The following is a 16869-nucleotide window of genomic DNA, read 5'->3' as shown; positions in this document are numbered from 1 at the left end:
TGCGGTGGAGTGTTTTGGTTTGATTTAAATGAACGTGTTGCTCTGTGTTTGTGAGAGGCAGGCCAAAGATGTTTGGGAGCCGAGAGGTCTGGGATTGTCCCATGGGAGTCAACCCTCTATTGGGGTCAGGAGAAAATCACTCCTGTGGTAAATAGTGCTGCACCGCTACGTTATTATGGGACCAGTACATGCCGCCTTAAGAATCCATCTTTGGCTGCCACCAAAAGCGGGCCATCTGACTGGACAGTCCATTGGTCATTGCGCTCTGGCAGTCCATATGCTTTTGTCTTTGAGAATCTGCCTTATACAAGATGGCATGCAGCGGCGTGCGCAAGGGAGGGCAAACAGAGGCATGCCCCCCCCAATAATTGTTGGGGGCACAGAACTCCTGTGGCCCTGGGATCATGGTGGCGAGAGGGGAGAAAACGAGGTCCTCCTGGGGCCACAGCTGGGGTCGGCGGTGGGGAGAGCAAGCTCCTCCCGGGGGGGGGGCACAGAAGAGCCCCTCCAAAAGGAGCCAATGTTAATGTCTGGGCACAGCTGTGACGCCATGACATTTTCAGTGGCCTGGCTTCCTGGTGTGGGATACGATAAATGATATTGCTCCTCTGAGATGTGTTTGCCACTTACATCAAGGCCCTGTAGAGTTTAGGAACCGGCATCTTTGAGTAACACTCTTTGTAGATCTAAATAAATAAAACGCCGAGTTCCAGTCATATTCCCAGAAACAATGATATAATGTAGCAATCTCATTAGCGCTCCTGATGAGAAAAGTAATCTCCACTGGGATCTAATTATGCTAAAATATACATGAAGAATCAAGCTTCGTTCTGTATAATTAACCATTTTTTATTTTTTCATTGGACAGAAGAGCATATTTCAGTTGGCTGGCATCAGCAGAGCCCCTAGAGAAGAGAAGTGAAATTTAGCAATGTATTTTTATCCTAGAGACAAACTATTCTTCTCAGATACTAATAGTCTCATTTTTCTGGGTGGCATGAATGTCTGGTTAGATTAAATTAGAAATGGATGGGGTGGATATTCATAAGTGGTCAGCTGCTTCAAATCCATAAACTAAGTCTTAGAGATGGCTTTGAGCTGTAATTTTCCTAAAATTTGAGGTTGTTTCGATCCAGGTTATTATTATTATTGCAGGTGGCCAGCTGCAATATTGAGATCCAGATCTGAGCGTTACCAGGGTTTGGAGGAGTTTGGATGTAGGGATTTGGTCCCAGCCCATCTCTCTGAAATATCAAATCAGTGCCCAGAATCCACTGAAAATGTTGCCATTTCTAAAAACTGGTAACTCGGATACACAGGAAACCTGCTCTGTAGGGTTGTGTTTGTCCCAGGAATGAGGCTGTGCTTCTTGCCTTTGCAGAGCACTCACACAGATGGACACAAGAAGAACAGTGTGCGGCACAAACTGGTCTCCTTGACTCTCAAGAAAAAATCCAAACTGACTGAAGAGGTGAGAGGAGATGCTTTGTGGCTGGGTAGCACAAGTGGGATAGGGGCAGTCTGTAGGGTTCTCTGACTCTCTCCGACTGTCCCCCAGACACAACACAACCAGACCTCCTCTGGGTTTGGTGCTCTCTGTATCTTTGGGAGCCTGAAGGATTTAAGGATTGTTTAAAGGGAAAGGTTGGCTCCCTGTGTCTCTTTTTGTCACTCTGCACCTTATGACTTCTTCCCCACAGTTTCCTGTGCCTGGGGCAGCTCCCAAACTCCGTCCATCAAGCACCTGTCCATCTCTTCTTTCACACGGCCTTCCAGCCTTTCACGTAGCTCCGCCTGCATAGCATTCCAGCTAGAAAGGGTTTGTGTTGGCCCACTCTGGGACAGAGAATCCTTTTTCTTGATCCAGCCTCCTTTTTATACAATATGGCGTCCACTGTCAGAGGAAACCAGTAACAATGATCACAGCCACGAATGTGCTTACACACTTACAGCCGTGGCATTGTGTTTTTGGCTGGTGATGGAGTGCATTTTAATTGTGTTACTGTTTTTTAATGATTATTGAATAGAGAAGAGATGACGAGCCAGATCCTCATCAGTTATAGACCAGTGTAACACCAGTGCCTTCCAACAGAGTTACCCCAGCTGAGGTTGGGTCATCAGAGATGTGGCCTGCAGGTGCCATAGGGGAAAAAATTGGGCAAAGGACTAGGATAAGACAACACAGATACCGTAGAGAAGATACTGGGTTGATTAGACAGAACTTGGTTCACCTTCATATGTACCATACAAGGAGTTGGTGAATTAAGGTCGAAAGAGCTGCATCCAAATCACTGGTAGGCTAGAGGGTAAAATTGTAGCCCTCTGAATAAACAGGAGAGGGGGTTCTCCTGTGAACTGAGATTAGAGTCCTACCTGGGGGAGCAGCCGTTCATAGAGACTTGGGGTGCAGGAGAGGAGAACCATAGCAACACGTGATCCAGAAAGAGAACAATGTTTTCGGTTGACAGGTGACAAAGAGACTCCATGATGGTGAGTCCACCCTCCAAGGCAACAGCATGCTCGAAGACCGACCCACCTCCAACTTGGAGAAGCTGCATTTCATTATCGGTAATGGCATCCTCAGGCCAGCATTAAGGTTAGAAATCAGTGCAAAGAGTCGACCATCGTGCTCAATTTTTCCCCCCTATTAGTTAAGCTGTTCTCATTTTAAAAATGTGTTTGCTAATCTGTGCAATTGAATAAAACACATATTGCACCATTCTTCAAACTCTCTTCCTCTATATGAATGGGGTTAGGCTACCATCATGTTTGTTAGATGTTTATTTCTGTTTTGATCCAAAGCCCATTGGGGTCAGTGGAAAAGCTGACATAGACTTTAATGGACTTTGGATCAGGCCCTGGTTATTAGCATTCATTCTTTCTTTTCACTGCTTATTTTTCTCCATGCCATTACATCCTGAGTTGCTGGTCTTCTTTTGTTAAAAGAATATATTTCTTTTATTAAAATACAAAAAAAAAAACTAGGTTAGAAGAACATTGCTGACCTTGCAAAACTCAAAAGATAGGAAAAGCCAGAATTAAGATTGCTCATGCAACCTTAACTCAGCTCCTTTGTGCATATGCAGTCAGACAATGTCTTTAATTACAAGATCATATGCTATTTTTTTCCACGGGACCCTGCCTCATTCAGGGCACAGAATGGACAGTGCTCACTTAATGAGCAGCTGTTCAATATTTCTACTCGCTGTTCAGTGTGTGGCCCTATGCCCCTGCTCTGAATACAGAATTATTAATTTCCTCATGGGCTTTTCTGTGGCATTCATCACTGTAATTAGTGTTTGATGTGCAATAAATGTATCTTCACTACAACCCTGTGAGATGAGGTGGGAGATATTATTCCCATTTTACAGATGGGGAACTGCGGAAAAGGCAGATTAAGTTTAAAAGTGCATACTGATTTGGGGCCCAATTTGAAATGCTAAGAATCTGATTTTTCAGAGCCTTATACAGCGCTTGAAATGTTCAAAGGAGAAGGACCTCAACTGCTTTTGTGAGTGCTCAACACCTCTGCAAATCAGACTCCAGATATCTGAAGTTGGGAATCCACAAAATGAGGAACACATGATTAGTGACTACTTGTGAAAAGTTTGGTGTAGGTGTCTTGCCCTGTATCACATGGGAACTCTGTGGAAGAGGCAGGAACAGGATTCAGTTCTCCACGGTGACCTTCAGCTGAGTATCCATCCTTTCTCTTCCTGCAGTTCCCTGCCTCATTCACAACACATCTTCCAAATTCTGTAACCAATGAGGCAGGGATCCTACAGGCAACAGCCTTATTCACTACATAACCTCGACTTATCCCTAAAGTAGGTGCATCCTTATACACTGAATGAGGCAGGAGTCCTACAGAAAAAATACTTGTGATCATATAATTAAAGACTGTATTAAGCTCAAGCGGGCTGAATTTAGGTTGCACGGGCAACCTTAATTCTAGCATTTCTTCACTTGGAGTGCTTGACTTTGCAAACTTAACATTCTTTTAATGTCATGGGTTTTCTTATGTGATTTCCTAGGTTTTTATATAAAAACAAACTGAAAAAACAGAAATTCCATCATGTGGAACCATATTGATTCCCACGCAGTACATCAGAGGGTTAGAACCTTTAGATCCATAGCTGGTAGCAGTAGTAGATTTTCATCCTCTCTGTGGGCCTACCACTAGAGGGAGGTAAGACATAGATTTTGTAAGGGGTTCCACAGTCATTGCTGACAGCAGAGGAATGGTGAGACTCAGGAATTCTGGGTTCTGAGGGGAATCCAGATTCTGAGGGGATTGTGCTGTAATGGTCACAGATGCATCTACCCTTATTGCCCCCAATTCCCTGTCCACTTCTGACCCATCCCCGCTAGCCTGTCTTGATCCTGGTCCCAGTTTTCCCTTCAGCCCCTCATCCCAGTCAAAGTTCTCCCCTCCCCCGGGCTCCTCATCAGTCTTTCCCCTTTTCCTTCGGCTCCTCATCCCAGTCTCTCCCCTCCTTGGCTTCTCATCGTAATGACACCCTGTCGCCTTGTCCCCAGTCCCCCACCAGGAGCAATTGCAAAGAAAAGCACTGCTCAGCCTTTGCATCCCCGATGGAGCATGCTCAGTCGTGATGGGCTGTATGCAGCCTGGTCAGCAGATCGGCGCTGTGCGGGGATGGAGGATGCAGACAGACTCTGTGGAGAATTCAGCTGCCACCCTCCTCTGAGCATGTGCAAACTAAGATTTTGAAAGGCTCATAACTTGGCCAAATATGGGTGGATTTTCATGGGGATGGCAAAAAGTGCCTTCCTGACCCCAGGGTGATCCCCCTACCAAATTTTAAGTCTCTGTTCCAAAGCATGGAGGCAGTAGAGCTTCTCAACAAGACAGATGTAAGAAGCTTTTAACATGGACAAAACACATATTTTTCCTAAACCTCATTCTGAGACTCATCTTTCTAAACCATTTTTGCTGAAATAAAAAAAAAAAAAAAAAATCAGCCCAAGCAGTTACAATTTGGCGAAGTTATAAGGAACTGAAAACTGGGTCTTCTAATGGAACATGTTGGGTCACCTCAACTATAGGTGTCATTACCCACATCGCCTCTAGTATATGTCACCATTCATCCCAAAAGCTCACAAAGCACTTTATATAAACAACATACAAGGATCATTTTACCCACTACAGCTGCTAGGAAGGAATGTGATGGTTCTTTGTCTAAATGGACACATCAACACTACACAGCAACTTAGTACAAGAAAGCTGAGACTTTCAAAGCTGCCTCGATGCCCAGTTTCTAAAGGCACCTGTGGAATATCTCTGCCAAAGTGTAGAGGGATGCCATTTCCAGTTGAATTTGCAAGAGGGATTTCTGTAGGAGGGATGTAATTATCAGATTAGAATTGGCCAAGGTTAACACCCCTAGACATTCAAAAAGTGCCATGGTACCTGTCATTACCACAAGCTGTCAGTCTGATTTTATGTCCCATCTGAAAGACAGCAGTCCCTTGAATATCTAGGAATAGATTGCAAACCGGAGAGGCAGATGTCACAAGAAAAAGTAGCGAATTATTCATTAAGGGCTTGATCCAAAACCTGCTGAAATTATGGGAAGGACTCCCCTTGACTTTCATTGGACTGTGGATTGGCCTGAGATCTAATCCTGATTTCTGTTGCAGGGATGAAATCTATTGTCAAATCTGCAAACAACTCACCCAGAACCCTTCAAAAAGCAGCCATGCCAGAGGCTGGATCCTAATGTCGCTGTGCGTGGGATGCTTTGCTCCTTCTGAAAAGTTTGTGAAGGTGAAGAGCAAATGTTATTTATCATTTGCCTGACGTATCTATTTATACATTTCCTTCTGCAACGCTAAAGCCAACTCATAATAGTTGGAACTCTGCTCTTTAACTGTGTCATGACTGGCCCTTTCCACATAGGTTATGATTTTAAAGGGAAGTTCTAATGTAATAAAAGCCCCAATTCAACTAAGAACTTAAGCATGTGCTTAAGCCCCACTGAAGTTAAATTAAAGTTAAGCAAGTGCTTACGTAGTTTGCTGAATTGGGGCCCTAAGGATTATTCTTCTAATCAAATCCTCTAACTATAAAGAAGAATAAATTACTAGGAAATTGGTTTTAATTGAAACCAAAACCTCAGAGCTCAAGGCCTTGCAAAAATTTGAACCCAGATCTAGAGCCAGACTTCACCGCTGACCTGAATTTCTACAGTGGGCTGATCCAAGCACACCTGAAAATTAAGGATGCTCTGATCCCAGGTTTGCAGCCTGGGCATCTCTCTTGTCCTATGTAAAATAGCCAAGAATAATTAACAATCCTACAGGAAGCTGCCATCTGGACAGGTTGGTTACACAGACGGGGGTTCAGAAAAAGCGACTGTGGTGTATGTATATGAGAGGGCAGGGGCCAAATTTTCAAAGGCAGATGTCTGAGTTGCTTCTGCAAAGAATATGCAAACCCTTGTGGGAGGCCAACCATCCATATTCTGGCTCAAGTGGGACTTGCACATCCAGACTGCATGTTTATGCCCGCGGTTCCCCCCTAGGAATACACAAAGGCTAGTTTGCATATGCAGATGGGGTTTCTGCACACTCAGTAGATGCATATGCTGCCTTGCAGGCATAACTTCAGATCCCGGCATTGGTACATTTGTCTGCCAGTGGTATTACAAGGTGAGTTCAGTTTTGCCAAAATTTAAAAAAAAAAAAAATCGGCATAGACAATTTCAACTCAAGCAGTTAAAATTTCATATATATATATATATATACAAATCCCATTTCTGCAAGAATATGGATGTTTGGCTTCCCGTAGGTGTTTGCATATGTATATATATATGTCTCTGTCTGGGTTAATTTAAAAGTAGTTAGGAAGGTTTTAAATTAATGCCAAATCCATGAGCGTATTTTGTTTGGTTGCTCTACCTCCCCGTATGCTGCACTGAAAGTGCCAACTTCCTCCTGTGTCCAAATGGAAGCTGAGATCCCTCATTTCATACTTCGATGAATGACCTTATCTTATCTTATCTGCTTTGCTGGGCAGAGCACTCAGCCCGTTGCAGGACTGAGCCCTCGGTCCCTGCTCAGGCAAGCTCCCATTGCTGTTGTGAGAGCTTTGCCCAAGTAAGAACTTCAGAACCTGTAGTCTGATCCAGAGCCCAGTGACGTTCAGCCAGAGCATTTCCACTGACTTCAGTGGCGTTTGGATCAGGTCTTTGGTCCTTCGGGCTTGATCAACGAGCCAACTACATGAAGAGGATGCCTTGAGTTATCCGCAAGTGTGAAACGGCAGAAAATTCAGTTATGGCTAGACATGAGACCCAGTAAAGCATGTCACTACAGACGGCCCATGGAGTGTGTTCGTCTATGTTTAAATCTGCGCTAAAGGCTGGCTTATTTTAGGAGAGGGCAGCACTTCTAGAAACAAGTTGTGAATAGCCTTGAAAATAAAACCTTTGGCTGGAATCCTGGCCTCACTGAAGCCTGTGGCCAAATTCCTATTGACTCCAATGGAGCCAGGATCATACTCTCTAATCTTGGCCTACAGGTCAAACCTGGCCTGTCAGTGGCCCGCTTTGAGGTCACTGTTTAAGGTTCGATCCGCAAGGAGCTGCCGGCAAACCACTCAGGTCTCCTGCTCAGAGGCATTTGCAGAATCAGGGCTTCAAATGTTAATAACTCATTTTTTAAAAGTATCATAGCAGTTAAATGCTGGCCCTGTGCCCTAGTGACAGAACTGGGCTAGCCGAAGGATGTAAACGGTATATTCTCTCTCCTTCTTTCTCCTTTTTTACCATAAGATGGCAAAAATATTTGTAGAATTTTTAGGACTCTGGTGAATGCTTCTGTTTTGAAGGTGCATTAATCAGGAGCACTTACTCTGAGTTATCTCAGAGTTAGTAGAAAAATATTGCATCAGCCCCAGACTTCACCTACAAGTTCTAAAGTCATTAGTTTTGTGGGTTTGGATTTTAGAGGTGATGCCGAAATCAGGCTTACAACGCAGATTCTGTTACAACAATAACCATGGAGTGGCTACCGTTCATCTTATCTATCAGTCTAGCTAAAGTTATTTATAGAGCATCTATCTCTGTGATTTATAGCGCTATCTTTCAAAGTGATATAGAGAGCATCTGAGTTACGATCTATAGGGCTGTCTGTCTGTTATTTATAGAGCTCTCTATCTGTCTTTTTATGTTATTTATAGAGTATTTTCTGTCTAAGTTGATCTATCGTTTGGGGGAGACTGCTGGGTTTCATTTGTTTTCTGTACTAATATGGTTGTCTTTTAAATATATGGTCAAGTACCTAGAGTCCTGAACAGGACCTCTTTAGAACCTAGGATTTTTTTAAAAATATAAGCAAATAAATACCTATCTAACGTATTAATAAGGTATCGTACCTCTGTGTGTATCGCAGGGTACATCTAACCTACACCCAGCGCAGGGGGTGGAATTCCCAGTTCGAGGAGAGATACCCGCACTAGTTCTGTTCAAACGAGCATGCTAAAAACAGACATATAGCCCCAGCAGCATGACATGCTAGCTGCCCACGTACATGTGTAGTATCTCAGGCGTGATCAAGCACGTGCCTAGCTCAGAAGACTGCAGCGATACTTCTATTTTTATCATGCTAACTCAGTCATGCTAAAGTGAGTGAGCTTCTTGAGCTGGAAATCACACCTCCATCTTGCAGCGCGGATGTACCCATTGAGTCAGAGAGCTTGAGGACAGAAGCATCCACCCGATCATTGATTCTGACCTGCATGACACAGGCCACTATCCTCCACCTCATTACCCCAGCATCAAGCCCATTAACCTGGATTAGGCTAGAGTGTTACAGCCCTCTGGAGACCAAACCATTGCATGCCACATTCGGAGAACAGGCTGCACCAAGGTGCACCGCTGCCCAAGGCCCCTGCAATGGAAGGGAACTGATTTGGTGTGTGGATTTCGTTACATTCAGGGTCTCCCCACTGCTCATTATCTACAGGTCTGTTTGATTTAATCCCCCCTTCTGGCCAATGCTGCAATAACATTTTGGGTGGACAGTCTTTGAAATGGACACACGGAGCTGTGTTCAAGCCGATGACAGCCGTCAATCGTCTAACCAATACATTCTCTCTTCCCAACAGTATTTAAGGAACTTCATCAATGGAGGTCCTCCTGGTTACGCGCCGTATTGTGAAGAGAGACTGCGGAGAACATTTGCAAATGGGACAAGGACACAGCCCCCCAGCTGGTTAGAATTACAGGTGTGATCTGCCGAATCCCCTGTAGCAAATAGAGCCTGTCAAAAAGAGTTTGTTGAAATTTTGTTGAAAGTGACTTTTGACTGAGCAGAAATTTGCATTCGAAAATGTCCATTTCTGTCTGAATTTTTCAGATATTTGTAGGAAAAGTTTCTTCTGTCCTTGACAACTGAAAATGGGAATCAACAATATTGTTCAGTTTTCAGTTGTCGTAAACCAAAAAGTTTGGTTTTCAGGTTTTCATTTTTTTCAACAAAAACTGGACAAATTCTGTGGAAGTGTTTTTCTTCAGAGTGTTTTGCGGGAGATGAATAGTGAATAATAGTGAATGCCGTACCATTTAGAGGCTCAAACATTTTCTCACAGTCCCTTAGCAGGATGTTGTGTCTCTTTTATTCTGAGGATTAGCAGTTCAGAAGCAGAAACTATTTCTTCCTCGGGGGGGAACATATGAATAAGTTGCATTATATTCAAATATATTGTATTCATATATATTATATTCACTTGTTACTGTTCCTCTTGTCTGCACTGTTCCTCTTCTGCATCTTCTTGTATTTTGAAGGTGGTACAGAACTGCGTTCCTGGTAGTTTGAGGCAGAGGGTAGTATCCAAGCCTGAGCACAGACTTAAATGTTGCACATGCATCAAGGGCTCAATCCAGTGTCCACTGAAGAGAAAGGAAAATCCCCATTGACAATTAACCATGCTAATTAAAAAATCTGGGAGTTGCAGATGCTCGCCAATAGTCAGGCTGTGACCCTCCATTATGCTGGGAGACATATATAGCAGCAATATTACAAATGCAGCCCTAGGTCCTAGTGCAAAGGATCCAGAAAAGGGGCTATGATTGTTGGGAGATAAACCTGTAAATGGGCAAATAGTCTGGACAGAATTCAGGTTCATCTTCCTTTAAAACGTTTGACCCTGTTCTCCTAGGCAACCAAGTCCAAGAAACCCATCATGCTGCCTGTTACGTTTATGGATGGGACAACGAAGACGCTGCTGACTGACTCTGCAACGACAGCTAAGGAGCTCTGTAATTCTTTAGCTGACAAGATCAGCCTGAAGGACCAGTTTGGGTTTTCGCTTTACATCGCCCTGTTTGACAAGGTACATGGTGACCTAGACCCCTAAGCGAAGGGGAAGGTGCCTCTTTTCTGATCCAGAAAATATGGATCCTCAGGGTGGCAGTTCTGCCTTGTGATGGGAGCAGGGAACCGGGAGCACTTAGCCATTTGGATAAATTTTTGGGGGCTACCGGTAGACACGACTCCCTAAGAATAAAGGTCAGAGTCAATGAGAAGGCAAAATAGTCTGAGAGCAAAATCTCATCCAGTCAGGCAGTAGCCACAATCTGCCTGTGTAACTCCATGTACTCCTAATAAACTGTCATGGCGCTGTACCGGATATGGACTGGCTACAGAGCTTGCTTGTGAGCAAGGTACACACCAGATGTGTTCATCATAAGATCCTTTAATGCACTGCCAGGTATGGCTGAGGTCAGCTTAAAGAAGGTATTTTTACACACCGCGCCACCTAGTGGGTGAGCAGTATACTACATTTAGCGTTCCATACAGCGATTCTCAAACTGGGGAGCCTGACCCAAAAAGGGGTGCAGGGCTAAAGTAGTGAGGTTGCAAGATCGCAAAACATATGGCGATAACCTTTGTATCCTTTGCATTTCATCACCGCCCTGAAGTAGTTAACCTAGGGCTGCCATACGTCCAGGTTTTCCCAGACATGGCCTCTTTTTGGTCCTCCGATCTCCGTCCGGGCAGTTTTTTGAAATATGAACTAATGTCTGGGATTTATTATGGCCACCCCCTTCCTTCAGCGCTGCCTTCGGAGCCGGGCAGCAAGAGGACGGTGGATCCTGGCCGGGCACGCAGCTCTGAAGGCAGTGCCGGTGTCAGCAGCATGCACCCCAGGAGTCAGGGTGGCAATACCACACCATGCTGCCCTGACTTCTGTGCTGCTGTTGGCCTGAGAGCGGGGGAAGATGCTGTATCCTGCCTTCAGCTCCCCCTCCCCTGGCAGTGTCCTCTATTTGGGAACTTGAAATATGGTAATCCTAAATGAACCCTTAACAGCAATTGATGAAATATGAAGCCAAACTGCCTGCCGTGTTTCACTGGACAGCCAGTTCACTCTCACAGAAGACCCACCCTTCTGCCATATTTTACGCTTTTTGAAAGATTTCAGCGCCTTTGACGGCAGGGATAATGATTACTTGCTTCATTTAGTGCTCCTATGCGTATGTACTGTGATTTGCTACCTGTTTGCGGGGAGAGGGGGCCATCACAGCCTGAAATATTTTCCAAGGTGGGCCCAGCAAAAAAACAAGTTTGGGAACCCCTGCATTACATAAACCTTGAAGCCTGGACAGAGCTCTGCCATTCTTGGAAATCCTCTGGTCTGTTCCCAAAGCTGCGGCCCGTGCGTGTGCCCCCGCAACGTCTGTCGAGAGATGTAGCCCTCCATTCCTGCTTATTTTGATGCTGCGCTAAGTTTAGCTTTCAGTCGAATGTTTCCAGCATGGGCCTGGAGCCTGCACAATCCGTAATAGCACCGTACGCAGGAGACTGGACCATTCGGACAGAGCGCTGCTGGGCCACCTGGTACAAGCTGTCTGGCTTAGGGAGAACTCCGGGAAGCACTGTGCTCAGGGAGGCAGAATTAGTTCCAGAGCTCCTGGGTAGCAGAGGGTCTGTGCCACCCGTAGGAGGGTGGAGCGTGTTCTCCACTCCGTGGCTGATAGAGAGAGGCCTGGGTTACACCCCCATCTCCTCCTTGTCCCTTTAGAAGCTGGTGCTCTATGTGGGCACTAGCTCTGAGGAGTTCTTGCCCTCAGGGGAGCATAGGGCTGCAGTTGTGATTGGCCCCTGCACAGGGGCCTTGTAGGAGGGTACAGGGGGGTGCCTGTTTGTTCTGTGTTTGTACAGCACCTAGCACAGTGAGGGCCTGGTCCATGACTAGAGCTCGTAGGTGCCACAAATAATAAGAACAATAAACATATAACATAACAACAATAATCGGATCCCACTAAATCACAGTGGTCTCTCCTTGCACATGGGACATGGAAACTGCTGCTAAAAGTATGGTTTGGCGTGACCCCATTGTACCCTCCTGGGCAGGTCTCGTCTCTGGGGAGCGGCAATGACCACGTGATGGATGCTGTGTCTCAGTGCGAGCAGTACGCCAAAGAGCAGGGAGCGCAGGAGCGCAACGCCCCATGGAGGCTCTTCTTCCGGAAGGAGATCTTCACTCCGTGGCACAATCCGGGCGAAGACAACGTGGCCACCAACCTCATTTACCAACAGATCGTCCGGGGGTGAAGTTTGGCGAGTACCGATGTGACAAGGTGAGTCCTCAGCAGTTACAGACTTTGGCCTCCTGGTGAGGGAAACGGGGCCCATGAATATTCTGTTCTTCTCATTTAGGTAGGTAGGATGCAGAGGCCTTAAAATGAATGCTGTTCTGTCTGTCTGTCTGTCTGTTTCCTTATAATGGACCCAGCACCAAGAATTTCATTCATTAAGAGCCAAATTTCACACCTGGAGGACAGAGGCGTACCCTGGGTCTCCAACGCCCGGAGGCCAATGCTTAATTTTGCTTGGCCCCCCGGCCTCACGCCCCCCCCCCCCCCGCGCAGGGCAGGAAGAGTCCCCGGCTCCCACCAGACGGCGCCACCCTTCAGCTGCCCCGGGGAGTGCGGGGTCTATACCTGCAGGGGTAGAGGGGGACATGCCACGTTCCTTGTCCTGCACCCCAGGGACTTTCTGGCGCTCGTGGCAGGGGTGGAGCCCAGCTCTGGCCAGGCTCTGCTGCCACCTCCCACCTTGCACTTACCCGCCACCTGGCGCCCACCTCTCCTGCTCATAGCCTCCTGCGCCTCCCACCCCCTGCACAACATGGAGGGCCCGACCAGTGCCCCCCCCAGACCGGTGCCCAGGGGCCTCCTCCCCACCCCCATTGGCATCTCACTGCTGGAGAAACTCACAGACAATTCTCATCGAAGTCAAGGAGCCAACATACAAGCAGAGGAAATCAATGAGAGCTGCCCAAGAGTCTCTGAAATCAACGGGAGCTACACATGAGCATCCAAAAGCAAAGTCTGGTCCTTTGGGTTACATGACTCGTGATTCTGGCTACCTCGGTTCTTGGGTTCCCAATCCAAGAGACCTTAAAGAGGACTGATTTGCAGAGAGCAGGTGCTCAGCACTTCTGAAAATCAAGCCCCTTCGAGGTCTGTCTAATTAGGCACCCAAAAATTGTGGAACCCAAAATGACGAGTTACTTTGAAAATGTAGGCCCTTAGACCCTGATCCTGAAATGGAGTTAGGGACCTAAATACCACTGAGACTCTGGGAACAATCCGGGCCTGAGTGTTTTGTCCTCCTTGTTTTTAAAACTATCCATGGATTTCATCCAACATAGCTATCTTCTGTTCTGTCTGCTTCCACCCCTTCTTCTCCTTCACTCCACATAAGATTTCTACTGTGTCTACAAAGTGCCCAGTCACCACCGTGTCTAGAGCATCTTCTTGTATTTCAGATCACTGACTCTCCATCTCAAATCTTCTCTGTACTCCTAGCCTTTGTCCTTTGCCTGTATCTCTTGTTCCCAGTCTCCACTTCAGTAGCTACATCTTGTGTCTTTGTGAAATACTTTGGGATACGGTTGGTAGGAAATAGTACAAAATGTATTGCATTCTGGTATGTGTTCTTCAGCAATGTGCCTGATTTATGAAGAGAGGTGGGCTTGCTCCTTAAATACAAGAGACGTACTGAGACGCAATTGATCTATACCCACTAAGCCTTGTCTACGCTAATGGAATGACCCATTGCTGACTACAGGTGTCAGAAAAGGGTGTCGTTGAACCAATGCTGAACAGGATCGAACTGCAAGTGTAGACAAGGACAGAGGTGCTGATGGTGCTCAAACCTGCTCAGGTTTGAACCAGAGTTCCTGACATGTTGCTGAACAGAGTTTGCCCTGTTCAGTACTTGTTCAGTTGTGAACCTTGCTGCCACCAGCTGCCAGCAGCAGGTCACTTTGCCAGTGTAGACGAGGCTTTGGAGCAGACACGGCCACAGCATCCAATGAGATGTTATCTGCATTCAAGTGACACCTCTGGTATGAGAGCTAATTTCGTGCATCTCAGTGGATGCTGACCCTGCTTAATGAAAACAAGATGCTGCCAGCAGGTGAACTAAGGTTCTAGAACACATCAGCAAAATTCCGACAGGAATGTTCTCTGTCCTCCCGTAATCCATTGATCTGCAATTCATCTAACAGTTGCGGCTACGTTCACTAGGCACATGGGATCCAGTCTTTCTCCCAGTGAAATCAATCAATTTATTCTTGCCTTGAAAGGTGAGGTAGTTAAGGAAGTATTTGTGTAATGTTTTATTCATTTAGGACTGAGTCACTTAGACCCTGATCCAAGTCCATTGACACCAGAGAAATCCCACTGAAATTCAATCAGGGATGAGTCTGTGTCAGCAAAGGGTTAACTGAGCTCCAGCAGAAGGGAGGTTACAGTGACCCCCCCCTTGTAGCTTCTTTCTTTGCTGATTCCTCCAGGAAGAAGACTTGGCCGAGCTGGCTTCCCAGCAGTACTACGTTGACTACGGGGCGGCAATGGTGCTGGAGCGGCTCCTGACCTTAATCCCCTCCTACATCCCCGACAGAGAGATCACTGCTTCGAAAACGGTGGAAAAATGGGCTCAGCTCATTATAGCTGCACATAAAAAGGTAGGCGTTGGGTCTCGGTTTGAAAGAGGCTCCGGGGTGAGCTTGCGCGAGGCTCTGTGCATGTTCAGCTGCCAGCACGTTTGGATGCAGCAGCCTGTAGGAGTTGGTCTGAGACTGAGAAAGGAATGGATGTTCCCCCCAGGTATCAGTTTAGAGCCAGGGTCCCAGAGCAGGGTGTGTAGCTGTTCTGGATGCAGGCTGGGTCACGGCTGAAGGAGAGAGAGACTGCAGCGGTAGCGCTGGGTTTTGAAGCAGGAACATAATGGTAGGAAGATCTCGCAGATGCTTATTTTTAAGGCTAAGACGCCATCTCTGGGAATTTCCCCTTCAATCATGGGTAAGGATGAGACTTTGTCACGGAGGTCACGGATTCCGTGACTTCCAGAGACCTCCCTGAAATTAGCCTTTCCAGCTTCCACCCCGTGGCCTGGGGCAGCCAGGCGGAAGCTGTCCGCTTCTGGGGGCTGTGAAGCTCTCAGGTGGTCCCAGAGCTGCCAGCGGCTGTGGGAATCTCCGACTTTGAGCTGCCACCGGGGGCCCCATTGCTGTCAGTCCGGGTGGGCGGCGGGGATCCCGTGGCTCAGAGTCCCCACCATTGGCAGCAACCCTGTGGCTCCAACGCACCGCCCTGCTGTTGTCAGCCAGGACAGGTGGTGGGGGGCCCTGGCTCCGAGCCGCCATGAGTGGCAGGGACTCCGCAGCTCCCAGCCACTGCTGGTGGCGGCGGGAACCTGGAGTTCCTAGCTGCTGTGGGTAAGGGAGGGAGCTCGGAGTTTTTAACTACTGTGGAGGGAGCCCAGAGCTCCAATCTGGGACCCCACGGCTCCCAGTCACCACAAGGGGTGGGGGGACCCCACAGCACTCTGCCAGGGGTGGCAGGGGAACCCTAGGGCTCCGAGCCCCTGTGGGTGGCGGGAGACCCCAGGTCTCTGAGATGCACACGTCCCTGTCAGTGGGGGGAGCCCGGAGCTCAGCTGGTCCCCGTAGATCCCAGGTGGAGCGAACTGCCATGGGGCAGATGACCCTCATGGTGGAGCTCTGAGCCTCCAGGACAGGGTACTGGACCCCGCCCGCCTCTACCCTCTCCTGCAGCAGGGCTTGGCCTCTCATCCCCGTTAGCCCCCTTTTTCCATGGTTATTTTTAGTAAAAGTCCAGGCCAGGTGAATTTTCCGTGAATTTGTGTTTACTGCCTGTGACTTACTAAAAATAACCATGACAAAACTTTTACCTTAATCATGGGACTCTTCTATTGTGGCATGGCAGCTGTGCCTGAAGGCATCAGTCAAGCTTGAGGCACTGTACGAACACACCCAGTGAAGCGCTGAGTGGTGCCTGGTCCAAGGGTGAGGAGCCAGTCTCCTCTACGCTGCCTGGTCAGGTGTTTCCTCAGAGATCCATTCCAGATAAGGCAACCTGCTGGATGTCTAGCTTTGTGGATGGGTAGAGCAGAGACCCCATTCATGGCAGGTTTTGAGATAAAACACCGTGGGCCTGATTCTCCTCTCACTCGCACCAGTGTGAGCCTCATGAAACTCCCTGGACCTCAGGAGAACTGCTCCTGATTTATACTCTTGGAGAATCAGGCACCATGACTCCCGTGACTTTGTCTCCACCATTGGGTATTGCTCATCCAGGCAGAAGGGATGAAAGGTCCTACTGGATCATCTAGACCTTCCCCTGTCTCTTCCAGTGCAGGATCATTCCCTGCAGTGTATTCTCCATACATTTGTCCAGTCCAGTGCTTCAATAATTCAATACTGGGGCTTCCACCACTTTCCATGTGAGTTTTTTAAGCCCTTGGCCTCATCCTGATACTGCCAGAGGTCTCTTGGCTTCAAAATCTTCAGCTGGTGTGAAGTGATGA

At 47.2% G+C, this 16869-nt stretch overlaps 1 protein-coding gene across 1 annotated transcript in view; it reads left to right on the top strand.

The window, feature by feature from the left end:
* The window catches only part of MYO7A (myosin VIIA), a 106773-nt gene that overhangs the window by 63321 nt on the left and 26583 nt on the right, over window positions 1-16869 (top strand). Inside the window, 8 exon segments of the mRNA XM_067533304.1 lie at window positions 1382-1471; window positions 2469-2596; window positions 5662-5788; window positions 9131-9250; window positions 10184-10357; window positions 12382-12577; window positions 12580-12608; window positions 14834-15004. Of these exon segments, the coding sequence (XP_067389405.1) occupies window positions 1382-1471; window positions 2469-2596; window positions 5662-5788; window positions 9131-9250; window positions 10184-10357; window positions 12382-12577; window positions 12580-12608; window positions 14834-15004 (1035 nt within the window).

The sequence above is a fragment of the Emydura macquarii genome, unplaced genomic scaffold (assembly GCF_026122565.2).
Source record: "Emydura macquarii macquarii isolate MOO-44397 ecotype Brisbane River unplaced genomic scaffold, CSIRO-AGI_Emac_v2 contig_3328, whole genome shotgun sequence".
NCBI classification, from domain to species: Eukaryota; Metazoa; Chordata; order Testudines; family Chelidae; genus Emydura; species Emydura macquarii.
This window is presented reverse-complemented; position numbering and strand designations above follow the sequence as displayed.